Below are 24,131 nucleotides of genomic sequence, written 5' to 3'. Positions count from 1 at the left end.
CATGCCCAAGTTGCAGGCTCCATCCCCAGAAGAGGGCGTGTGGGAGGCAGCTGATCAATGATTCTCTCTCATCATGGATGTTTCTCTCTCTCTCTCCCTCCCCTCTTCCTCTCTGAAATCAATAAAAATATATTTTTTAAAAATACAGCGACCCTAGCACAGACCCTACCTTTCAGCCGCGCAGGGGCACTGACCCACAGGGGGCGCTCCTCGCAGCCCCCGCCTTTCCGCTGCGCAGGCGCACTGAGCCCCGCTCGCGTCCCGCAGGGAGGCGGGAGCACCCTCCGCCAGGGGTGTGCCCGAGGGCGAGGGGCGGGGCGAGTTGGGCTCGCGGCTGCGCACTCGCTAGTGCCGCCCGCCCCGCCCACTTCCGGCGCGAGTCTTTTCCTGGTCGAGGCTGCCGGGCTGACCACCGACCCGCCGACCAGCTGGGCCATTACCACCATGGGCTCCGGCGGGGCTTGCGGGCGGACAGTGCGCTGGGGGCTGCCCCTCGGCGGCGCCACGCTGCTGCTGCTGCTGCTCCAGGCGGCCGCGGTGCAGGAGTCGCCCGGATCAGGTGAGGACCTCGGAGGGGGAGGGGCCGCGGAGGGGGTACGGGGGTCGGGCGGGAAGATTAGGGGGGCGCGGGGTTCTGGCGCCAGGCAGGGGGCGTGGAGGCATAGGGGTTCTGGGACGCGGGGTGGTCACTGCTACGCGGGGTGGTCACTGCTACGCGGGGTCGCGGCCCCACCTCCGGGCCGCGGTCTGCGGGGGCGGCCACCCGAGTGTCCGGTCACGCGGGTCTCGCCGCAGCTGGGCCCCTGGAGGGGACCGGCCATCCCTTTGTCTTGGTTCAGCCGCTGCCGCCGCCCCGCGGGAGGGCGAGGGGGTCCAGGCCCGCGGCACTGCCCGCCGGAGGAGGGGCTCTCGGAGTTACCAGGGCGTTAGGGTGAGGTGGGGGTGCGTGCGCAGCGCCACTGCGGGTCGGGCTGGTCCCGGCCGCACTCCGGAACCGCGGGGCCTTCTGCATGGGTGTATCCCACCTGTTACTAACCACCTGTGTGTGCGGGGGCTGGGCACAAGATGGGGACCCAGGGCTCCTGTCGGTGCCTGAGAAGCTGAGTTTCTGGGGAGACTGACCAAGAAACAAGCTCTCAGGGTGCTGAGGGTGGGGAGGGGTGTAGGTGAGGGAGTGTTAGTGGAGCAAATTGCATGCCCTGGGGGCAAAAGAGTTGCAGGCCCGGAGGTCTGTATTGCTGGAGGCGCAGGTGAGGGGGCCACAGCCCCGGGGCCCGGTGGAAATTGGGGAAGTGCGTGCGCGGAGACTGTAGTGTCCATCTGTCTCAGAAATGTTTCAAGCCGGCTGCTGTGTGTGGAGTTACCTATGCGATCACTAGTTGTGGGAAATGGAGCCAGGGGCGGGCCTGTGGGTCTCCGTTTCAAGATCTTTACAAGTAGAATTGAGGTAGGCCCAGCCTGAGGCCAGTATATTTCTCAACTCATGTTAAGCCCAGGCTTTGTCAGTGTCTGTTGAGCACAGTAAACACCTTTCCTCTTTGTGACCGACCTTATTGCATACTTATTCCAGGTCGGGACTGTTGGAGTTCCTTCTGGTCTGCTTCCAGAATAATTGTGTGTGTGTGTTTGCGACATTGGTTAGCGAAGAAGTCCAGTTGCACCGTAGAGGGAACTTTCGGTCTAAGTTGAATTCTCAGCAGAAATTGGGAATGATTGCTTTTTAGGAAACAGAATGCATATCTGGCAAAAGAATCTAATTGCGCAAGAATCTTCTCAATGGCTGAGGGTGCGTGTCAGGAAATGCCCTGAAGTGTTTGGGAATTAAACTAAAACTGTCCTAATATTTTTTGGTAAAAAAGCAGCTCCTTTTCTAGCCACAACGTGTACACTTACTGTCAGTCCAGTAGGAAGCTGCTCTCATTTGCTTCAGCTCACAGTATCCCACGTTTGTCTCCTGGAGGTGCCCAGAGTCCTGGGTCGGTGGTGGGTGAACTGTTGTATCTCTCATCAACAACACCGTCAGATGGGAGCAATGGTGTCGTGTTGTTAGGGTGTTTGCTGTCCAGGTGCCCTTGGGATCTGCGTTCGAGGGGGCACTGTTAGAGCACTGAGGCTCCCCCTTCCCACAGAGTGTGTACTTAGTGTGATATTTTTTTCTGCTTGTAGTACTGTAGGAATGTGAGTACACTATTTAAAACATTGCATCTTCCTTGTAAGGATATGAGTGTTCTCCAGAACCAACATAGCTGTAGCGAAAGAGAGTTATTGTGAGGGATTGGTTCACATGACTGGACACTGAGCAGTCCCGAGATCTGCCGACTACAAGCTGGAGGCCAGAAAAGCGGGTGGAGTAGCTCAGTCCAGATCAGAGGGCCTGAGCACCCGGAAGCCGGTGGTGTAAGCTGCAGCCTAGTCTGAAGGCCCAGCAGCCAGGAGCACCGATGTCCCAGGGCAGAAGATAGAAGTCCTAGCTCCAGCAAGTAGACAACACGCAGACGTAAGGTTTTACCAGCCCCCTAGGCATCCCTTAGCCCAGTCAAGGTGATACATAAAATTAACCCTCCCGGGTGTGTGAATTCTAAGCATACATCATGCCCATCCAAAACCAACAATTTCTGCTGTCTTCTTGTGTGCTTTGCTGGCGGGAGATGGGAGGAACCCACCAGGCATTGAAGATCTTGAGGGCAACTTCATTGCATTGAAGAACCTTCCTGTGCTTTTGGACCCCACTTGTATTGTGCATGTGTCAGACTCCATCCTAGAGTTTCATCTGCACATCTCAGGGAGAGACGACACTTCAAAGGGCCGTAGACTGGTGTCTTAAACAGAGGGACCCAAAGGGGCTACCCAGAGCCTGACCGCTCCTGATAGTAGCAGCTGGGTTTGCAGGGGTCTGCAGCCTCCTTCACTGCCCACCAAGAACTGGGGCTTTCTCAGCAGGTAGTGTAGGTGTTCTCAGTAGGTTCTGTACACGTGGTCCATGGTGTTATGTACTACAGTCTTTACTCTTTTCTACAGGGATAGGAAGGTGACCAGGGCTTTTTTGTCTAAGAGAATTTTCCGCCCTCATTTCTCACGTGAAATGCTCTGTCGTGTGCAGTGTGGGCACAAAGCCCGAATAAGGGGCTTGTTCCACCGCCTAAGGGCTCAGCAGCTACAGCCCTTTGGCCTCTTGTATGACACATGGACCATAAATAATATACTTACTTGTTTCCTTATTTTTAAAAAACAGTATCTCTTTACTCATGCTAGCATATGTCCTTTTGTACTTAATCAGTTGACTCACCTGAGAAGAACTGGAAAGTGGGTCATGGGTTAGTGTATCCTACAGAAGAACAATCCAGAGTGAGTGAGACCTGAAGTTCTTTAATTGTTAATAAATAGAATCTAAGTTGAAGATTTTATCAGTCATCAGATTTCAGAAGTCAGGCAGGACATTCACATTCAGCAGAAGACTTAAGAAACAGTGCTGGTACAGTGCTGGTGTGGCTGGTGTGGCCTATGAACCAGGAGATCACGTTTCGGGCTCTATCTCCAGTAGGGGCATGCAAGAGGCAGTCGATCAATGATTCTCTCTCATCATTGATGTTTCTCTCTCTCTCTCTCTCTCTCTCTCTCTCTCTCTCTCTTTCTCTCTCTCTTCCTTACTCTCTGAAATCAATAAAGATATATTTAAAAATAAATAAAAAAGAAAGAAACAGTGTTGTTTTGTTTTCTCTGGCTTTCAGCACATGGTTTTCTGTATCCTGTGATGGGATGAGATGCAGTGAAGGAAAACTCCCTGTTTGAAGCGGCAGCAAATGGTTAATGTATTGTCTTTTCTTACCATGCGGGAGGATGGGGGTGTTTGAGAACAGGATGCCCTTTCCCAGCTCTGAACCTGTTTAACATGGCTGTTTCTGCCTGGGTTGAAAACCTGCCCGGTTCCTGGCTGTGCTGGTGCAGGAGGCGGGCTGGGCTGTTTCCTTGGCCTCCGCCTCCCATGCTTCTTTGTTGACTCATACTGGCCCGTAATCAGAGGCTCTGGGGTGGATGAAGCTTAGGGTGTGTGCTTTGGAGCATAGTTCTTTTAGTTCACGCAAGGCCAGTTCACAAAGACTTTAAAAATGAAAATCCCCGTGGAAAAAATTCCTGTCCCACATCACCCCTGCTCCCTGAGGAGGAAGTGCGCCCTCCCTTGTAGAAGTTTTCACAAAGGACTGGAGGGGGGTGTGTTAGGTGGCATGCAGATTCCCACCGTACCTCCCTGGCCTGACTCTTTATTTAGAAAAAGTTCAGAGCCACAGATAAGTTGAAGAAATAACTAGAACAATGAGTTCCGAATCCCTTCCTGCTCCCACAGCATTTGCCACGTCTGCTTTGCCACTCCTCCCTGTCTGCTTGTTAGTTTTAACCAAACCATTTGAGAGTCAGTTGTGAGACCCCTAAATTCTTGAGAGTGTGTCTCCTGAGAATGAGGACATTCTTTTACATAACGGGAATATAAGACCAAAATCTGGACAATCACCAGTGATAATGATACTTGAGTATTTGACTTAACATAGGCATCCTTGTACCCAGTTTCCCAGTAATGTTCTATGTCCCCCATCCTGTCGTCTGGCCTCATCCAGGCTCACATGGTACATTTAATTATGTCTCTTAATATCTGTTCCTCTGCAATAGCTCCTCAGTCTCCGGTGTTTCCAGAGAGCTGCTTTGTGAAAGACCCTCAGTTTGGTCTTGTCTGGGTTTTCTTTGATTTGATTCCAATGCATTTTGACAGGATTCAACCACTCAGTGACTGTCCTTCGCCCTCACCCTCTGGGAGGCACCTGCTGTCACTTTGTCCCATTGTCATGTGGTCACAGGTTACACTGGTGATACTTCGATCACTTTTCAGGTGCCTTTTCTCATGATTAAGTGATGATTAACATGGGAAGGCACCACCAATGGGCACAATGGTCTCGGCGTCCCTGTTCACTGTGATGGTTGCAAAGAGGAAATGCTTTCACCTTTGCTAGTTGCCTTCTCTATATTTCATGTCAGCATGAAACCATGGACTATTCAAGAGGTCAGAGTCCATTGCTGTCATTCACTTGGTTGTTTAAATGGTCCCATTTTAACAAGGAGGACCCCCCACCCCAATCTGCTTCTGGGTCCTTTTACCATTTACCCATCAACTCGTGCCACTTTCTGGCACAGCAAGCTGCCCAGGGCTGATCTTGTCCTTCCTCTGTGCCAATTCTACAATCAGCCGTTTCTCCAGGGAGCCCTGGTTTCTCTTAGTGGGGAACAGCATCTAGAAACCAAGACCTGGGGATCACACGTGCCTCTTGCTACTGGGTGTGGTCCTTTCTAGGACCTTTAGTGGACAGAGCTAGGAACCGAGTTTTTCAGAGTTCATCTCATCCTGACACCACGGGGTCTCTACTTCTCCCTTCTCCCAGTGCCCGCGCGTTGGGACCTCTGAAATGGCGGTGGCTGTTATCAAAATGCCGCTGTCGCCCTGCCTCTCTTAGTAGTATTTTGCGAAATCAAGGCATTTCAGGGGTTGTCAATTTTCTTTACTTTCCTGAAGCTAAATGAAATCTGTTGTTCTGAGTACATAAAATAGTTTAAAAATAAGCTTCAACATAAACCCAATAGCACACCATTAGAGACGCTGAAAAGAACACTATTTGATAGTCATTGCTGCAGAATAATACATGAAAGAATGGACTTATATTTCATTTAAAATAAAATAGGATTTTATTTAGAGAAATGGAATGTAGAAGAACTACACTATTGAATAGAATAACCAACTGTTTTAGAGTAAGTCCCACTTAGCAAATACAGTGAATAAAAAATGAAACTAGAAACTAAAGTTCTTTTCCCTACATTTTATTATGAAAATATTCATACAGCAAAATTGAAAGAATAGTATAGTCAACACTCATATACCCATGAAACTCAGCTTTTATCCTTCACCTTGTGCTGTGTCACCTCTGTACAAGTGTCCCTCCTCCCCCCATCCTTCCGTGAAGGCATTTTGAAGTAAGATACAGACATCCTACACTCTCCCCCAGTACTTCGCTGCATGTCATTAACTAGAGTTCAACATTTTTTTCTTCTTGAGATAACTTGTGCATACAGTGAAATGCAGGAACAGTAGTATGCCTCTGGATGAGTTATAAGATGATGCTAACCTAAAAATAAAAGGCCTTTCCAAGTGAGAGGCAGCAGCATTTAGCTGAGATCAATAAGGATAGTTATTGGTAGATGTACTAATTCAGGCAGAACCCAGATCTTGCCCCAGTTAGGAGACAGAAGCAATGGGTATTTATGAGAAAGGGAAGGGGAACAATTACATCAGTAGAAGGAAGGCTGTTAGTGCAGATAACATAATATGGTGACATTAATTCTAAACAGTGGAATTTTTTTGTTTTTTTTTAATCCTCACCCGAGGATATTTTTTCCATTAATTTTTTTTTTTAAGAGAGAGTGGAAGGGAGGGAGAGGAGGGGGCGAGAGAGAAACATTGATGTGAGAGAGACACATCAATTGGTTGTGGTGTTCTAACCACTGAACAAAACCAGCCAGAGCTAAATAGAATTTTTAATTTTCAGTCCAGTGGTTATAAGTATGTGCTTTCTTGTTCTCTTTACAAATAGTTTTTTGAGAAACAAGGTTGCTCGGGCCCAGTTCAAAGGTTATTTTGCCCTGTTCTAACATTCCAGAGATGTGGGAATGAAAACATGCAAGGCAGTTCCTCTGGCGTGGCAGCTCCAGCTCCATGTTCAAGTAGCTCCACTTAGATTATTGGTTACAGGTCCATTCGTGTTTTGGGGTATATATTTGTGGCTGAATAGTGTTGCATTGTATGACTACGTTTGTCCATCCTTCTATACATGGACATCTGGGCTGTTTTCAGCTTTTGGCATATTAAAAATAAAGTTGCTATGAACACTCCTGTACAAGTCTTCCTGTGGACGTATGTTCTAATTTTTCCTGGGTGGAATATCTAAGAGTGGAATTGCTGAGTCATAGGGTAGACATATATGTTGTTTTATGAGGAAGTGCCAGCTCTATTTTTCAAGTGGTGGAACCAATTTGTACTCCCAGCAAAACTGTATGAGAGTCCCCACTTGCTCTGCAGCCTCGCCAACATTTAGGATTGTCAGTCTTTAATTTTAGCCATTCTGATGGTAATGAAGTGGTATTTTATCATGACTTTAAGTTGCAGTTCCTGGTGATTAATGAGTTTGTGCAGAGGTCTTTTCAAAGTGTGTGTTTGTTTTAGGGGATAGGGTGGGGTATTAGCAGCTGCCTGATGTCATACTGGAAATGTTTCATTTATCACACGATCTTGGTGTGGGGTTTGACCCCTCCCTGGAGCAACAGTGCTGGGAGGGTCCCCAGCGCTGCTCCTGGATTGCAGCCAGCTTCTCCCCTGTGTGCCCAGAACATACTCCTCTCTGAGGGGCTGGTGGGACTGGCCAGGGGCCAAAGCCCTGGCGTTAGTCAAGTGGGCTGGCATTGCTGTGGTCTTAGCTTCCACAGGGAGTGTCTGCTGCTGAGCTGGTGGCTTCAGCTGGCTAGTGGTCCATGGTATCTGACCCCATGGCTCACCTCCTGAGGGTATGCTCAGTCACCTTTCCTGAAAGACCCCCGTGGGTACAACCGTGTGTGATGTTTTCATATACCTCTTGCTGCCCTGCTGCAGCGGGGCTCAGTAACTACTCTGTCCCTGGAGGCTTGGTGCCCAGGGAGGACCTTGTGCATCACTCACTAGCACCCTCCCTGCCCTCCTGGCTGATTTGTTGTTTTTTCCCCACAGTTTGCTCCCAGAACACAAACAAGACCTGTGAGGAGTGCCTGAAAAATGTCTCCGTAAGTAGCACGTGACTGGAAGCAGGCCCACTTTTGCTAACGGGGGTGTCCCTGGTGTGTGTTAAGGGATCAGATGTTGGGGATGTGGGAGATTTTCGTGATGGATATTAAATATTACTTTCGCCCTTCTCAGGCATCTCCAGCTGTCCCATGGGGACTGCAGATGCCACCTGAGCATCATTGATAGGCATATTTAACTCCTGAAACAGGTATGGGGTCATAAAAGGTGTGCACCAGGCCTGTGGTGGGAGCATGCGTGGCTGGTGGGGAAGCCTCAGACCCCCCTGAGGGGGTGGTAAACGTTGGTGCACAGTGCTGTTCAGACAGGGATTGCGGGGACAGAGGAGCAGATGGATGAGCGCTGGGCAGAGGGGTCAACCGGTGACTGTTAACCTGTGACTAGGGCCTCATGTTGGTGTCATTAGGCCATAGAGGCCTGTTGGGGACAGGGGTTATGACTCCACCTGCAGATGGTCCCTGGAGACGCAGCAGGAGTGTGCCCAAAGCCCTGGTCATCCACCGCTGAGGGGTCAGAGGAACATGAGCCGCCTGTAAACCTCTAGCCAAAGTCCTAGCTCTGTGTGTCCCGTGTCTCCACCAGGGCCGGGGAGATGCTTCTCTCTCAGCTCTTCACGCAGGAATGGAGAAGAGAGGCCAGACCCAGGGGGGACACAGGCGCCAGGTCAAGGGGGGAGTTGGGGGCGTCTGGTCCAGTGGGGTCAGCCTGTTCACAGCTCACTAGTCAGGAGGTGAGCCTTGCAGCCAGGATGTTCCAGTGTCCCTGGTTCTTGCAAGTCCCTGTGTGACCTTGAGCAAGAGGGTAGCTGCTCCTGGGATCTAACACATGGGTGTGTGCAGCAGGCCATCGGGGAGAAGTAGAGAGTCACATGTGCCGCTGGGGAAACCTCCCGCTGTATCTGGCCGTCACAGGGCTTGTGGGAACAGTGCTGCTTTGTTAGGGTCCGGTTGCCGCTCCTCAGGCATTGACTTCCTGGGCAGCACCCGATCCAGCAGCCTGTGAGTGTCTGGCTCCGTTTCACCGCAGTGCTGTGTGGTCAGTACCGAGGACCCGAGAGAAGCTGACCCGGGGTAGGGATGGCTGGGAGAGAAAACACCCTTTGTGGGGCCTTGGCCTAGGGCCCTGGGGGAGGCTGCCTCCCCGCTGTGGCCGGGTCCTTGTGTGTGTTGGAACTACACAGCCTATGTTTCCCTTTCCCTCACATTCAGGTTTAATGACCAAGGGCGGGTCAGGAAAGATGTATCAGATGATTCCCACTTCAAGATGTGGGGCCATGTTTTTACAAAAACATGGCAGGGTCTCGGGTCCCAAACACATCTGTGGGTTATAGGACTTACCTCTGCCAGTTACACCGGAAGGAGCTCATACTGCAGTTTCAGGTCTTATCGTTGACAACACTGAACCAGATTGGGGGGCTCTGGTCCTCAGGGTGGCATTTTCTTGATGTTGCTTCTTTTCAGTGTCTGGGTTTTTCTATTGAAGTCATTTCAGCCATAAAAGTGGCTTAGAGTCTATGTGGCTTTGCTGTACCCAGAGCACCTGTGCAGCACTGTCCTGTTCAGCTCTCCCCTCTCTGGGAAGGACAGTGGGAGGTGCAGCTGAGGGACATGTTCAGATCACAGTGTGGAGGGCACTTCATCTGAAGTCCTGACCCCCACTCTGAACCCAGACAGATCAAGTCAGAGCTTCGGGCCACACGTGCAGGTGGGTGAAAGCTGGGGTCGGCCGTGCGTGTGTGGGTCCAGGGGTGCACAGAAGTCTCTGAAAGGATGGGCGGTGCCTCGGAGGCCTGAAGAGCCTGAGCAGATTAGAGGGAGGCTGAGGGCACGCTCTGTGTCCTGTTGGTGTCACTCAAATTGTTTACCACGAACATACTCCTTCACTCATGTAACAACAACACCACAGAAGAGAACTTACCCTCCTAGTGAACATCTATGGCTTTTGGAAAATCATCATATAAAATTGGAAAATTAGACATTTAAAACTTAAGCTTTTTGAAAATGGAAGATTTACCAAACATTGTTAAACCAGAACAAAACCACTAAAATGCAAGATATTCTCAAACAGCCAAAATAAAAAGGGTTTTTCCTGCTGTTTATTAAGTATGCTCAACCATTTTAAACACAACACACTAAAGTGGATGCTATGTAAAGGGGCCTGGGGAGCCTTTGTTTTAATATATTTTGCAGTAGACATTCATCCTAACCTGGGACCAAAAAAAAAACAAAACAAACCATGACTTTCCATCCTATTAAAATCTCAAAGGAAAAAGAACGCCATAAAGCTGTTACCTTTAAGATCTGAAATAAGCAGCCAAATTCTTCCTGTGCAGGCACGTTCTGCAGCCTAAGCCCCACTTCCTTTGTTGCCAACACCCACAGTGCCAGCTCCAGACTCCCCCGCACACACGCACTGGGTGAAGGTGCTGTCCCTGCCCCAGACGGCCTCTCCCCTGACACTGTAGGGACTTAGGGGCATCTGTGAGGTTCCAGTAGGTGCCTTTGAGCCTCGGTTGCACTATCTATAAGATGGCTGGAGGAAATACTCACTTGCTGCTCTTGTAGAGGTCAGAGGTAGGATCTTTACACGGTGGTGATCATGGTCACAGAAGACCACTAACATACTGAGCTCCTGCCATGGGCCAGCGTTGGTCCGCCTGCGAGGGATCCTTCAGTGATGCCCATGGATGCCTATCCTCCTGATGATGGGCCACGATAGGCAGCTTGAGTGTGTCAGGAGGCAATGCGACAGCAGGGGCGGAGGTAAGGGGGCAGTTTTAAGTAGGTTGCCCAGGTTAGGCCTCATGGAGGAGGTTAGAGAGCCGCATGCGTCTGGGGGGAATGTTCCAGGCAGAAGGAGCAGCCCATGCAAAGGCCCTGGGCGGGGGGAGCTGCCTGGCATCTTTCATGACAACACAGAGGCTGTGTGGCTATTCAAGGTGCCTAATGGAAGAGGTTTGAGTGACATGGTTCTTAGTGGGCAGTCGAACCTCTGTGTTGGGGTGAGAGCCCAGGCCGTTACCATCCTCCAAGGGTGAGCAGACCAGGTGGCTGATGGTTTAGGGAATCAGGTCCTGGACCGTCTGGTTCTTTGGTGTTTACATTGAATTTCTAACATTTAATGTTTATCTCTCTCAGTGTCTTTGGTGCAACACGGATAAAACATGCGTGGACTATCCAGTGGCAAAAATCTTGCCCCCTGCTTCTCTTTGTAAGCTGAGCTCTGCACGCTGGGGCGTTTGTTGGGGTAAGTGGTCATTTTACAAAATTGGCTTCTTGGTTGTGCTCATTAACATAAGCTGCCAGAAAATGTATTCCCAGTAGTTCTTTGATGTTCCCAGTGGGAAGTTGGGGAGCCAGTGAGAGCTTGTGGTGTCTCAACTGGGGGGTCCCTGCAGATCTGGAGGCCCCTTCAGGCCTCAGCCTTGGCTCTGGGTGTGGAGAATTGAAGGCTGCTTTTTGGATGGCTCAGCACCTTATGTCTTGGTGATGTTCGTGGGCCACCTTGACCCCTGTGGTTCCTGTAGGGACTCTGACTTCCCAAGCAAGGAATCCCTGCTCAGCATGGGCATGTGTCCCATCGTCTCCATGTGGTTGTTACAGGTATTCTTTCATCAGAAATTAGCTCTTTGTGAGATTCAAATTGTTTTCTAGTTTACTTTTATGCATATACTTACTTATTTTTTTAGAGAGGGAGAAAGGGAGAGAAGGGGAGAAACATCAATGTGAGAGAGACACATCCATCAGTTGCCTCCCCTATGCACCCTGACTGGGATCGAACCTGCAACCTAGGCATGTGCCCCAACCAGGAATCAAACCCACCACTTTCTGGTGCACAGGACGACGCTTCAACCAACTGAGTCACACCAGCCAGGGCTCTAGTCTGCTTTAAAAAAAAAAATACATATGTGTGTGTGTGTGTGTGTGTGTGTGTGTGTGTGTGTGTATGTATATATATATATATATATATACACACACATATATATATACATACACACACACACACACCATCGTGACCTCCTGGTTCATGGGTCATCGTTCAACCACTGAGCCATACTGGATGGACTCTAGTGTGCTTTTATTTATTTATTTATTTATTTATTTATTTATTTTTATTTTTTTCTAGTTTGCTTTTAAATTAGTTGCTGGTATATGTTGCTACACAGAACTCATTTTTATGTGGTTGGGTTTATTAATCCTTTCTTTTTATGGCTTCAGGTTTGGGGTCAAACAGACTTCTTTCTTTCTTTCTTTCTTTCTTTCTTTCTATCTATCTATCTATCTATCTATCTATTTACTTACTTTTAAATTGGTTTGAGAGAGAGAGGGAGGGAGAGAGAAAGAAACACTGATGTGAGAGAGAAACATCAATGGGTTGCCTTTAATACGTGCCCTGACAGGGGATTGAATTCACAACCTGGGCTTGTGTCCTGACCAGGAATCGAACTGGCAACCTTTTGGTGCACTGTACACACTCAACCAACTGAGCTACACAGGCGACGGCGAGGCTACCGTCTTAAGCTGCATAAAGGAGCTGTTGTTTTCTTAGGGCACTTTGATACTTCACTTGGTGTGTCTGCAGCTTATTCCTAATTTATCTGTCTTTTTTCTAATTGAATTCCATTTTAGAATCCATCAGCCTCCGTTAGAAATACTCACTTGTAGTGCTGAGGCCCCAGGGAATCCAGGATTGTGTGTGTGTGTGTGGGTTGAGGGGCCTACTGTGTGGCGTACACGTGTGTGCATGTGCCCACATACCCTTTGTCATTTCCACCCAGTTGACCATTCTCTCTGCTGTCCTCATACCAGAAAGGCTTCACTCGGCCTCACTGCCCTCTGCTTCCGTCCTGTCCACTGTCTTCTCCATGGAACCTGTCCTTGCTCACTGTTTCACAAAGACCACTCCTGGACCAGGGGACCCTGGGACTCTGGGCATGTTGAGCATGAGCTGTTTAAGTTGAAGTTTAACTTCTATTGGGGTGCACACATCTTAAGTCTCCCTCTATAGACTACAGTCTACAACATAAACACACATGTATACACACATACATTTACTCAGTAAACGTTTACATGAGTACATAGCTGATTCCCCCCTTAGCAAAATATACAGACCATTTCCGGCACCCACAGCTGTTACTGTCAGGACTCCGCGGGTAATTGCTGGACTGACTTGCCATCAGCATAGGTAGTGCTGCCTGTCCCTGCCCTTCACATAAAGGAGGTCCTGTGCTGCCTCACCTGACTTCACCCCGTAATATGTATGCCTGAGGCCCTTCCTTGTGTGTTGTGTGTGCCGGTTTGTCTCCGACTTGGGGCGGTGTTCACAGGTGTGCCTCCATTCTGCTGCTGAAGGACATTTGGGCTGTTTCCGGTGCTGCTGCGGTCTTGTGTTGAATGTGTGCCAGCCCTCCCTCCACAGGGCATATATGTAGGCGTAGAATTGTTGCCTCACCACGTGTTCCTCCTTAGTAGGGCTGCAGGCATTTTTCCAGAGTGGTGTACCAGCTCATGCTCCTCCAAGCAATGTGGGGCTTCCAGTTGTTCCACGTCCCTGCCAGTGCTTGGGCACTCAGTCATCCTCGGTGTGGTCCATCTGGTGGGTGTGAGTGGATCTCACCGTGGTTTTCATGTGCATTTCTCTGAAGGCTAATGATGATGAGCTCCTTTCCAGGTGGAGGGCAGTTTTGATAATTCTCTTGTGAAATGAAAGTCCCTCCCAAGGGCTTACAGGGATGGTCAAACCCGACACTGGACAGACGAGATCCATGGCAGTTTACTCATCACCTGTAGTCACAGCCCTTGGGGAGGGGATACTGGATGAATTAGAGGCTGTGGGAGGAGGCTTTGCAGTAACAAGAGGGTGTGGTGCCTGGGTCAGAGAGGAGATGTGATTGCTTGAGCAATTCCAAGGGCTGACAGGGAAATGACACCTGCACCTGGTTCCCAGAGTAAGGACGGTGGTTTGGCTGGGGGCCTCACCTGTGGGAGTAAGTGGGGAGGGGAATTTGCTGGGCCACTCAAGGCCCTCCTGGTTTCACCCGACATCAGGGTACACTTAACACTAATGTTAGGGCTTATACCACAGGTGGGTTTTTGGGTTTTTTCCCCCCTCACCAGAAGATATGTTTATTGATTTTGGAGAGAGAGAAACATCGACTGGCTGCCTCTTGCACCTGCCCCAACTGGGGATTGAACCCGCAACCCAGACATGTGCTCTGACCAGGAATTGAGCCCACCACCTTTTGGTGTACAGGACGACGCTCAAACTAACTGAGTCACCCGGCCAGGGCCACCACAGGTGCATTTTTGTTTGTTTGTTTGTTTGTTTATCCTCACCCGAGGACATTTTCTCCATTGCTCTTCAGAGAGAGTGGAAAGAGGAGAGACAGAGGAAGGGGAGAGAGAAACATCGATGTGAGAGAGACACATTGATTGGTTGCCTCCCCAATGCTCTAACCACTGACCCATGCCGGCCAGGGCACAGGTGCTTTTTACTCTTACAATTTAGAATCCTTTTATCCAGTTTAGGCAAAAATGTTTTGGAGTTTTAATTATAATAACCTTAAAAATATAAGTGTGCTTGGAGAAAAATGAGGACTTTGCCATTTTGAACCTTTGTCTAGAAGCAAGATGTCACTCCATCATCAGGGTCACCCGGGGTCGTTCCTTATGTCCTTTGGTAGAGTGTCATAGATTGCCATACAGGATAACAGGGAAAGGGCTCATAGTTTTGCTTCCTATTATGATGTGATTTCTGTTTTTATTTTATGACTTGTTTTAGCTGCTAAGCAGGGAAGCTGTTTTGGGGGTAGATATATTTCAGAGCCAGCTATCTAATTGATCTCCGTCATTTTTAAAGTTGATGGTTGTAGAGTTCTCGAGTCAGAAACGACACCATCTGCTAGTGAAGGTCTCTTTCTAGTTACACCACTATTGCAACTCCAGCGCTTCTAGAGCAGGTCAAGGAAGGAGAGAATACGGTTATTGCACAGAAGGACTTGGTCAGATGTCACACTGTTCTTGATTGTAAAATGATTGAGTAAACCCTAAGTGAGTGCTATTCTGCTGGGAGCCAATCTGAATGTGAGGTGGGTCCATACCGGCACAGAGCCCTCCACTCGCCTCCCCGTCCCCAGAGCAGAACACTCACTATCCAAGCCCCACCCGGACCACAAGTGAGATTAGAGATCATCCGCTTCCTGTGGTGGCATTTTAACCTCATTTTCAGAAGCAGCTGGAGCTGGTATGGGGTATGCAAAGCATGGAACCCACTGTTGGCCAGGTGGCTCTTCAAGCCTATTCAATGGCTGGTGGGATTTTCTGTTTTAAGATTTTATTAAATTAATTTGTTTAGGGACAGAGAGAAACATGGATGCGAGAGTAAAACATCAGAAGGCTGCCTCCTGCACGCCCTCACTGGGGATCAAGCCCGAAACCCTTTGGTGAAACACATGACACCCAACCAACTGAGCCACACTGGCCAGGGCTTCAGTGGCTGTTTTAACTGGATGATTAAAAAACACATTCAGCCCTAACCGGTTTGGCTCAGTGGATAGAGCGTCAGCCTGCAGACTGAAAGGTCCCAGGTTCGATTCTGGCCAAGGGCATGTACCTTGTTTGCGGGCACATCCCCGGTAGGAGATGTGCAAGAGGCAGCTGATCGATGTTTCTCTCTCATCGGTGTTTCTAACTCTCTATCCCTCTCTCTTCCTCTCTGTAAAAAATCAATAAAATATATTTTTTTTAAAAAACACATTCACAAAAGAAGTATTAGAGTTCAGATGGAATAAAAAAATAGGGACTGGTTTTAATCTATAAATTCTTAAGAGGAGCTGAAAAGAATGTAAAACTTGTCTTAAGTTTGTCTTTGTCTCAGAAGTTTGGTCTGGACAGAAAGTCATAAACTCATTGACACTGATCGGAAGCCATTTTCAAACCCCTGGGGAAGATCCCCTGTCCTTCTGTTTGCCATGGTCAGAATTTAGTTCCTGTGCAAAATAAATGTATTGCTCTTGACTTTGACTTAAGTAATTAAATGAGCTGTATCGGGCTTAAATTTTCTTTCAGGAAAGTCCAAATACACAGCTGAGTATTCTCTTCCTTCCTGGTTTTAACTTTCCTAGGTCTTCAAACATCTTTTCAGTATCTGGTGGTGGACCCCAAAACTTGGATCCATCCTGATTAATGGAGAAATTGTTCGATGGCACAGCTGTGTACTAGAAAGGCCTGCTCCCCCTCCAGGAGGGGGTGTTGCTCCCCGGGGTTTCCTGCTCCAAGCAGCTCTGACTTGGCCCCTTTGCACTTACAGTGAACTTTGAGGCGTTGATTATCGCCATGTCGGTGGTTGGGGGCCTCATCCTCCTGGCGGTTGCCACATGCTGCTGCTACTGCTGCTACTGCAGAAAGAAGAAGAGCCGGAAGCCAGACAAAAGCGAGGAGAAGGCCATGAGGGAGCAAGAAGAGAGGAGAATACGGCAGGAAGAAAGGTGAGGCCACAGAATCATTCCCACGGGGGAGAAGTTCCCTTTAAGGCAGTGGTTCTCAACCTTGGCTGCACATTAGAATCACCAGGGAATCTTTTTAAAATCCTGGTGATTCTAATGTGCAGCCAAGGTTGAGAACCACTGCTTTAAGGGGACTCAGATCAGGAAAGTGACATTGATAAGTCACAAGTCTTCTCCGTTTTTAAAAGCTATGAACGTGTAGTGTTTGTGGGTTTTCTAGGTTGTGGTACAAAGAGTGAGAAGCTACATATGCAGGGACCTAGCCAGGGGCCACGACCTTCCTTGTCATAGGCCTGCTGCTTCCCTGTCCGTTTCTTCTAGTCGGTGACATCAGGGTTGCAGCTGGCAGAGCCTTCCTGCTTACAGCGTCATGGTAGTGGGTTCTCATGCTGCAGGGGCAGGAGCCTTTGAAGGCAGTTTTTCAATCTTCATTTGCGAGCAGACCAAGGCTCAGAGAGGGAGGAAAGCCTTTGATCTGGTCACTTGTCTCAAGCCCCTGGCCGATGGGCCTTGTGCCACCGGTGCTGATCAAGCAGCACTTCCTGGTTACAGAGCATTTGGCAGGTGTGTGTGATGCAGCCCTTGGCCACCCCCTGCCTGATTAGGAACAAGGTGCTCACGTGTCAGGAAGGCAGCCGATAAGGCCTAAGGCTCCACAGGTCTCCAGGTCATCACCTTGAAGTCATGGGCCTAAATAAAAACTAGCTTTTGCATGTTCCTAATCATCTTTAGAACCTAGCATAAGGTTTTTACTGAATACTACCTTTTCTTTATATAAGAAAACAACTTTAAAAAAAAATCAGTATTGGACATTTGAATTGCATTTATTGAAATAAAGAATTGAATAGCATGATATTGGAGCAGCTCAGAAGGCTCTGCTCAGCATCACCTTGCCTGTCCCAGTGGGAGTGTGGCCTGATGGCCAAGCTCAGCCCCACCCTGCTCTCATTCTGGAAAACGAGAACAAACCACAGCTTCTCTGCTGGGGGAAATGGAAGGTGCTTCTTTTAAAGTTACATTGTATGTTGATGCTAAACAAGGTTTTGTTTGTTTTCTAGGAGGGCAGAGATGAAGTCAAGGCATGATGAAATCAGGAAAAAATACGGTAAGAATCGACTGAATCTCTGTTTCAGTTGGTGAGAAATTGCTGCCAAGCCATCTTGGTCATTGTTGACGTCCGTGAGGTCTAACTGTAGGTATGGGGACAGAAAGATGGCTCTACTTTCCAAGTGGTGCTATTATAACTAATTCCATGCAATGTCTTAAAAGATGAATATTTTTATCTCAGCCAAACTGCTCCAGGAATACTTGGCTTATGAAGTGCGGGCCATCACAGGGGTCTGCTGTAGCCCCTTTCCTGGTCTGCCATCTTGTTTGCCTTAAAGGTCTGCTGGGGGGGTGCGGGTGGAGGGTGTGAGTCTGGTCTCCTCTGTGCCTTCCCTCCACCCTGGGGTCTCCCGACTCCTGTGTGTGGAGCTGCATTCCTTCTTTAAGGCGTCAGCCAAAACGGAGGCCATGCTGTCCTTTTCCTGTTTCTGGGTGTTTTGTCCTGGGTTTGTTTCGGTTTTTGTTTGGAGAGATTGGGGGGCAGGTGGTGAGGCTATATTTTAGTGTTGGAGAACATTAGGTCTGCTCCTGTATTTAGTTGGTTCACATCCGTGGACAACATGAGCTTTGATGCTCTTGCTCAGTGATGGCTCAGTGTTGTTGGAAATGATAGAAGTGGACTTGCTTGGCCTGTCCTGAGGCCAGGCCCTCACTGATGACAGCCCTGGGGCCTCTAGCCTTGAGCCACTCTGCCTCTCTTGACCTTGTGACCTGGGGATTCCGGTTAAGTGGACCAAGCAGCTGAGCTAAATCCTAAATCTGACCAGGAACATGTCAACATCTTATCCAACTAATGCACTTATTTTGAAGTCCTCAGTGTGTATAAGGAAATACTGTGTCATGGTGGAATATCAGGATCTCACTAAAGTAGTAAATCCTCAAGGCTCAGTTCTCTGACAAGGGCTGCTGGTACTCTGGGCTGTGCACGCTGGTTCAGCTGGCCCACTGGCTGGACGTCCTTCTCACTGTCTCTGCGCCTCCTGAAGGACACCAGTGTGCGCTGGGCATCCTGCCCTGCCTCAGGCTGGGGTTGACCTTGGGGCCTCCAAGTGTTGGTTCCAGGCATGAGGCTGCTGCCCCTCCTCTTGCCACTCGGTCTCCTCTGTTTAAGATGAGCTATCTGATGACTGGTAGAGCCCTTTTTTGTGTGTTCCCACCCCTTGGCCTCCTCTGGGTGCTGCTGCACAGGCCTTCAGAATTATGTGAGGTCAGAGCCACCAATCTCTTTGCCACCTGGCCACCATGCTCTTCCTGCCCACAGCACAAGCCCCGGTGTTGGGCCTTGTCCTGGGACAGCTGATGATGGGCTCCTGTGTGGGTGCAATTCCCTGTCCAATGGCGTCAGCACACTCCCCACTCTCCCCTGGGGCCTCTGCCTGGGTGCGTGCCCATGCCCAGCAAACGGCAGTGTACACTCCTGTGACTGGGGACAGCTTGATTTTCCATGAAAGTGAGGAGCCTCGAAAAGGAGCTTTGACATCTGGTTAATATTCATGTAAAGAGCCCTAGCCCCAGTGCAGGCGAAACCCAGGTCTTGTTTTAGAAGGCATTTGCTTTCCGTAGCACGGAACAGTTTTCCTTCTGAACCAGAAGTAGAGCTGGGAGCTGTTTCTTTTCCTTAGACTGCTTGTACTTGGCATTTGACATATGATAGTTCTTTATCAAATCTGCGCACTTTCTCCCCAAGGCCTGAGGCTCCCCTCTCCCTTCTTATCTCTTTCCCACCCCCGCCCTAAAAAACCCTGCTGTAAGCAAGTGTGTTGCAGTGGTTCTAGATAATTTCAGTGTATAGTACAAGTTCTTACCGAGAGAGAGTCTGTGTGTGTTTCCACCTGCAAAGAGAACACTCCTAGTCTGGGTATTTATTTAACACTATAGATTCTACTAGTTATATAAATGCTTGACAGTTTAATTGATGGTGGCCTTCTTAGTTCTTTTTACAGCCTTAATTTTAAAAGTTAATCCACATTTATAAGGACATTTAAAGGAAGGTGCTTTATTTATTTATTTTGTTCTGTATAATATTAGCTAACCACTAATATGGGGGAAGAAATATTGGCTTTAAATTTCTTTTCTTTTTTTCTGTGTGTGCACTCCAGTTTTCTCCTTTATTTTTAAATTTATTGTTTCTATTTATTTAATTTATTTTTTCCCTAGCTTTAAATTTCTTAATTTCTCTTTGAGCAAGTAAGTCTTTCTTTCTTGGGGTCTGTTTTTTTTTAAATTATTGGTTTGGGCACATTTTATTTCAGTGTTAAAGTCACTGTATTTGGACTTTCAGAAAAGGGTTAGCATAGTGTTCAAACCTGCGTAGGATCCCCATTTTCCTGTTGGCCTCAGTAAACCTCCAGAGAAAGCTTAGTTGTATTGCTGTCTTGAATTTTGTTGTTGCCTAGATGCACTTGTAACCAAGTCCATTTTGTTTGCAGGTTTGTTCAAAGAAGAAAACCCATATGCTAGATTTGAAAACTAAAACACACTCCTGCCGTGTCAAGTCCCAAAGGCGCTCCTAGGGACAGCAGTCTGCAGGCCTGGCCGCCCCCATCCTGCCTGCTGACCTTGAGGAAGTGAGCGTGACTCAGCTGCCCTGAATGCTGTCCGTTCTTGTGAGCTTCTGTACCCTTTCCTGATTCTGTATTTAGTTACCTGAGATGTTAAGCCTGTGCAGGTGGGGGAAGGCTGCTTTTGTTTTTGTTGTTAATTTGAGGAGGAATCATGCACATTCCACATCTCGGTTTGTAAGCTGATTGCACACCAACAGCCGCAACACTAACGCCATCCTCCTGCTGCAGCGGCTCGGACCTCCCCACCCACCCACTAACAGCTCCACACAGCAGCCAGGGAGTCATCTCTGCGTGTGACGTGGGAGGATCGGCCAGTCCCTCGTCGTTTCCCCCTAAAGCCACAGGTGCGGGCCTCAAGTCCCTGTTGCCCCGTCTCCCAAATGTCAATTCTGGTGGCTTTCCGCATCCAGGACACAGTGTCAGGGGCCCTACTTCCTAGGCTGTAGTTGTAATGAAGAACATTGAAGAGTGAATGCATTGAAAACCTTTTTTAAAAATCCTAGATTTATTTCTCCACCTAAAAGATTTCACCAGGAAACTTCGCTATCAATGTTCAGACCATGCATTGTATGATATTTTAATTTGTATCTTTAGCAGACCATGAAGCCTGTTATCCAGTGAAAACCTCTATTGTAAATGAAGTTTTGAAACAACCTTCCTAAGGCAGAAGATGGGTACTCCCATGTGCCAGCTTGGCGCTCGAGAGCACTGTTCACTGCCCTGCTCTCCGTTCTAGCCCCAGTGACACAGGTGTCAGTCGAGTGTGTGAGGCGCTCTGAGACTCCCTGCCGTTGGGCTGTGTGCCATCCCTGAGGAGGAAGGGCTCTGTGCCTGGGAAGTGGGGTGTCCAGGGCCAGCTGAGGGGATCTCCACACACTACCCAGAAACAATGGTGACTGTTCTGCTTCTAAGATGACCCTGGCTCTGAGCTGCACTCCTTTGGCTCAGGCGTGTCATGAGACTTCCCTTTAGAGGCGGGTTCTCGTTGGTCACCTGTGGCCTCCGGGTGCCCAGTGGCACCGTACATGATGGTTCCATTTCTTTCAGAGCAAGAAATGTGGCTTCAGTAATAGACTGAACTCATGGCAGGAACAGCAGCAGACAATGAAGTGTCAGTGGAAGCAGCCTTTCTTAAATCTGAACATACTCCCCAGTGCCAGATTGCTTTGAATTAGAAAAACATTTAGCTTCGGGAAAGTAGGCCAACAGGCACATAAAAGAAGCCATGCATTCAGTCTTCACACTCCTGCTGCTCTGCCATCACATAAAGTTCACCTGCAGACCAGGATGATCAAAACAGCACGACACGCCTTGAACCATGGAGACTGGTGCTGGGAATTAACGTTTCTACAAAACTGAGGAACTAACCTTTAACAGAGTCTGTAGTTTTATTTCTCTGACTTGGGCATTTAACAGCAATTTACAGTGTTATGAAACATTCCTTAATATTTTAAAGCAGCCTGATAATTTTTACTTTCTGCTGTTTATTCATCGGAGAAACTTTGTAATTGACTTTAATGAACTTTTGTATTAATACAGTAGTTAGTATGTATGTAAAATCACTCAATGTAGGTTCCTGAGCTGACAGTAGAGCTAGGGATTGTTCAATACAGTGAGCACAGTGTATTCCTCTCACAAGACATGGAGCCCTCACCAGGGCGTCTGAAAGGCCACCCCAAGTCTACATGCTTTTCTCTGAAATAGTTCTAAAAGCAACCAAAAGTTGTAACCTCAAGAAACCATAACATTTGGAGTGCCTTAATTTTTAACCAGTTTCCAGTAAGTGAATTAATACATGCTTTTGCTGAATACTCTGTTCCTTGTGTTTCATTTCTTAGCGGTATTAATATGATTATAGATTCTCCTCGACTGACAATGGGGTTACATCCTGATAAACCCATTCATTCTAAGTTGAAAATGCATGTGATATGCCCACCTAAGTGACCCAGCATTAGAGCTCAGACAAGTTCACCACAACATGCTCAGCAACTCACCTGAGCTTGCAGTTGGACAGAACTGTTTGACAGGGAAGACAGACATGTAGGGTGTCAGTGGTTTTGACCCCTGTGATCACGTGGCTGACTGGGAGCTGCATCTCACCCCTGCCCAGCATCACAAGAGGATCACACTGCGTATACTACCCAGGAAAAGACCAGAATTCAAAATGCAAAGTAGTTTCTGCTGAATGTTTCACTTTTGCATCATAGTAAACTTGAAAAATCATAAGTCAAAGAACCATCATAAGTTAGGGACTATCTGAACTTGAGAGTGAGGGCAGTTAGACTTTTTAGATACAGACAGACTCTGAACCCATCGCGTGATGTGTGAGCACTCTCAGCTTTAATACCCTGGCTGACGGGGAATGACCATGCTATGCCCTGAAACTCCCCGTGCCCTTGCCCTCAGCCCCCGCCCAGCCAGCTGTTAGCTCTCTAGTCAGTGCACCACCCCCAACCCAGGCTTCCCTACTACTTAGCTGGGATCAGATACAGAGAACCCCAGGAGAAAGCAGTTCTGCTTTTGAGCTTTGCGTCCTTGGCTCCCGTTTGAAACACATAACTATCAACAGATACTCAGACTCCACCCCTCTCTTTTGGGGGTTCTTAAATGCCTGGTTCACGGAGAGCCGCCCATCCCTCCCTGAGTTGCTGCTGAGCTATTTTTACCATTGCGTCAGTCATTGGGACTCTGGGACTTCCTCTGTGTTGAGTTTGTGTCTGCAGATAGTCGTCAGTCCCGTGGGAAGTGTGAGCCTGCCCCACTGGACCCAGCTGTACTCTACTCACTTCCAGGTGAAAGTACACGGGCAGGTCAACTCCAGCTCCTTCGCTCTGAAATGTCTAGAGGTCACTGGCCTATATCTAGGATGTGGGAGGCAGGAGGCCGTGTGTCCACCCCCAGGTGTGGTCACAGGGTGGCCTTGGGCCTGGCGAGTCCTTAGAGTCTCCAGTCTGCATGGGAAACTTACAAGAACCTTGGCCTCATTTAAGAAGATAGATGGTGGTGAGACCTGTTTGGAAAGATAAGGACAGGGAGTGAAATGCTTCGTCATAGTGCCTGCTCTTCAGGAAAAATCACTGCCAGTTAAAAGGTGAAAATTTGGATGGGGAAACAGTGGCCGTGTCCCCATCACCTGGCTCTGGGCATCCTAGATCTGGTCCGTGTCGCAGGGCTCCATGCACGTGGCCACTCCCTCCCGGGTGGTTTCACAGCGCCCGTTCCGTCCCTTTGGGGGAACCTGTGTTCCCAAGCCAAGTCTGCTTGTGCTGCTTTGGCATGAGATGTGAGTGAATCCGGTCAGTTCCTAGAAGTAGAATTCTGGATCAAAGTGTCCATGGTGCTTATTTTAAGTGTTGGTAGAATTCTGCCAAAGTGCCCACCTCGCTTGAAGGGGTCTGTAACGCTTTGCAAGATGGGTGCAGGTAAGTAGCCCCAAACCAGAGCTTCATCTGGAAGTCGGTTCTCTGGGTAGACAGGAGCGCAGGCCCTGCATGTGTGTGTGTTTTTGGTACAGTTGACAATACAGGTGGATTCTGGCCTAGGGCATCATTAAGAGCCCTAGGGCCATGGCGGCTGAGAGAAGCAGGCCCTGTCGCCTGTGGGAGAGGCAGGGAGAGCAGGCACAGCCATCCAGGGAAACCTGAGTGTCAGGAACTCCATCCTGTCAGCGCTTCGGCAAGGTAGTGCTGTCAGTTTCTGAGAAATGAGACCAGGAAGGAGGCAGGACAAGGCCTGGACCTGCCACTGTGAGTGGCCCCGAGGCTCCCCAATCTCCCCACTCTCCATTCTAGGCCCCCTCTCCGCAGCACCCCTACTGGTCCGGCTGCTCCCTGCAGTGCTGTTGTGCAGGTCCCAGGGACCACGCCCTGGCCAGGCAGTGGCTGATTCAGTGGTCATTTGTGCTCACTCTACCAGGAAGCACAACAGCTGGCCCCTGAGTCCCCAGACAGACTCACTGCAGCCTGATATTTAGCAGAAACCCGCATGCCTCGCGGTCGGCATTGCCACTACTGAACTTTCTCTGCCCACATGTCCACTTGGAGGAGCTGAAGGACCCAGCACCAGTCACCTCTTTGGGGAATGGGGACCT

The 24,131-nt window shown here is 48.9% G+C and overlaps 1 protein-coding gene across 1 annotated transcript; it reads left to right on the top strand.

Annotated features, from left to right (window-relative positions):
• Positions 1-367: 367 nt before the first annotated feature.
• On the top strand, positions 368-21,852 carry PTTG1IP (PTTG1 interacting protein). The gene is made up of 6 exons (XM_006099921.3): positions 368-559; positions 7,796-7,848; positions 11,005-11,113; positions 16,175-16,352; positions 17,429-17,475; positions 19,907-21,852. Exons 1-6 carry the CDS (start codon positions 445-447, stop codon positions 19,948-19,950), a joined length of 546 nt encoding a protein of 181 aa, XP_006099983.1. The 5' UTR covers positions 368-444; the 3' UTR covers positions 19,951-21,852.
• Positions 21,853-24,131: the final 2,279 nt, after the last annotated feature.

The sequence above is a fragment of the Myotis lucifugus genome, unplaced genomic scaffold, assembly GCF_000147115.1.
Source record: "Myotis lucifugus unplaced genomic scaffold, Myoluc2.0 scaffold_291, whole genome shotgun sequence".
Lineage (NCBI taxonomy): Eukaryota > Metazoa > Chordata > Mammalia > Chiroptera > Vespertilionidae > Myotis > Myotis lucifugus.
The sequence above is the reverse complement of the archived record's forward strand: the minus strand, read 5'-3'. Positions and strand labels throughout refer to the sequence as shown.

Excerpts from the sequence above, each read along its gene's own strand:
- PTTG1IP (XM_006099921.3), top strand. The coding sequence starts at position 445 with ATGGGCTCCGGCGGGGCTTGCGGGCGGACAGTGCGCTGGGGGCTGCCC. Across the intron at positions 7,849-11,004 it reads AGTGCCTGAAAAATGTCTCC|TGTCTTTGGTGCAACACGGA; the intron begins GTAAGTAGCACG and ends TATCTCTCTCAG. Across the intron at positions 16,353-17,428 it reads AGAATACGGCAGGAAGAAAG|GAGGGCAGAGATGAAGTCAA; the intron begins GTGAGGCCACAG and ends TTTGTTTTCTAG.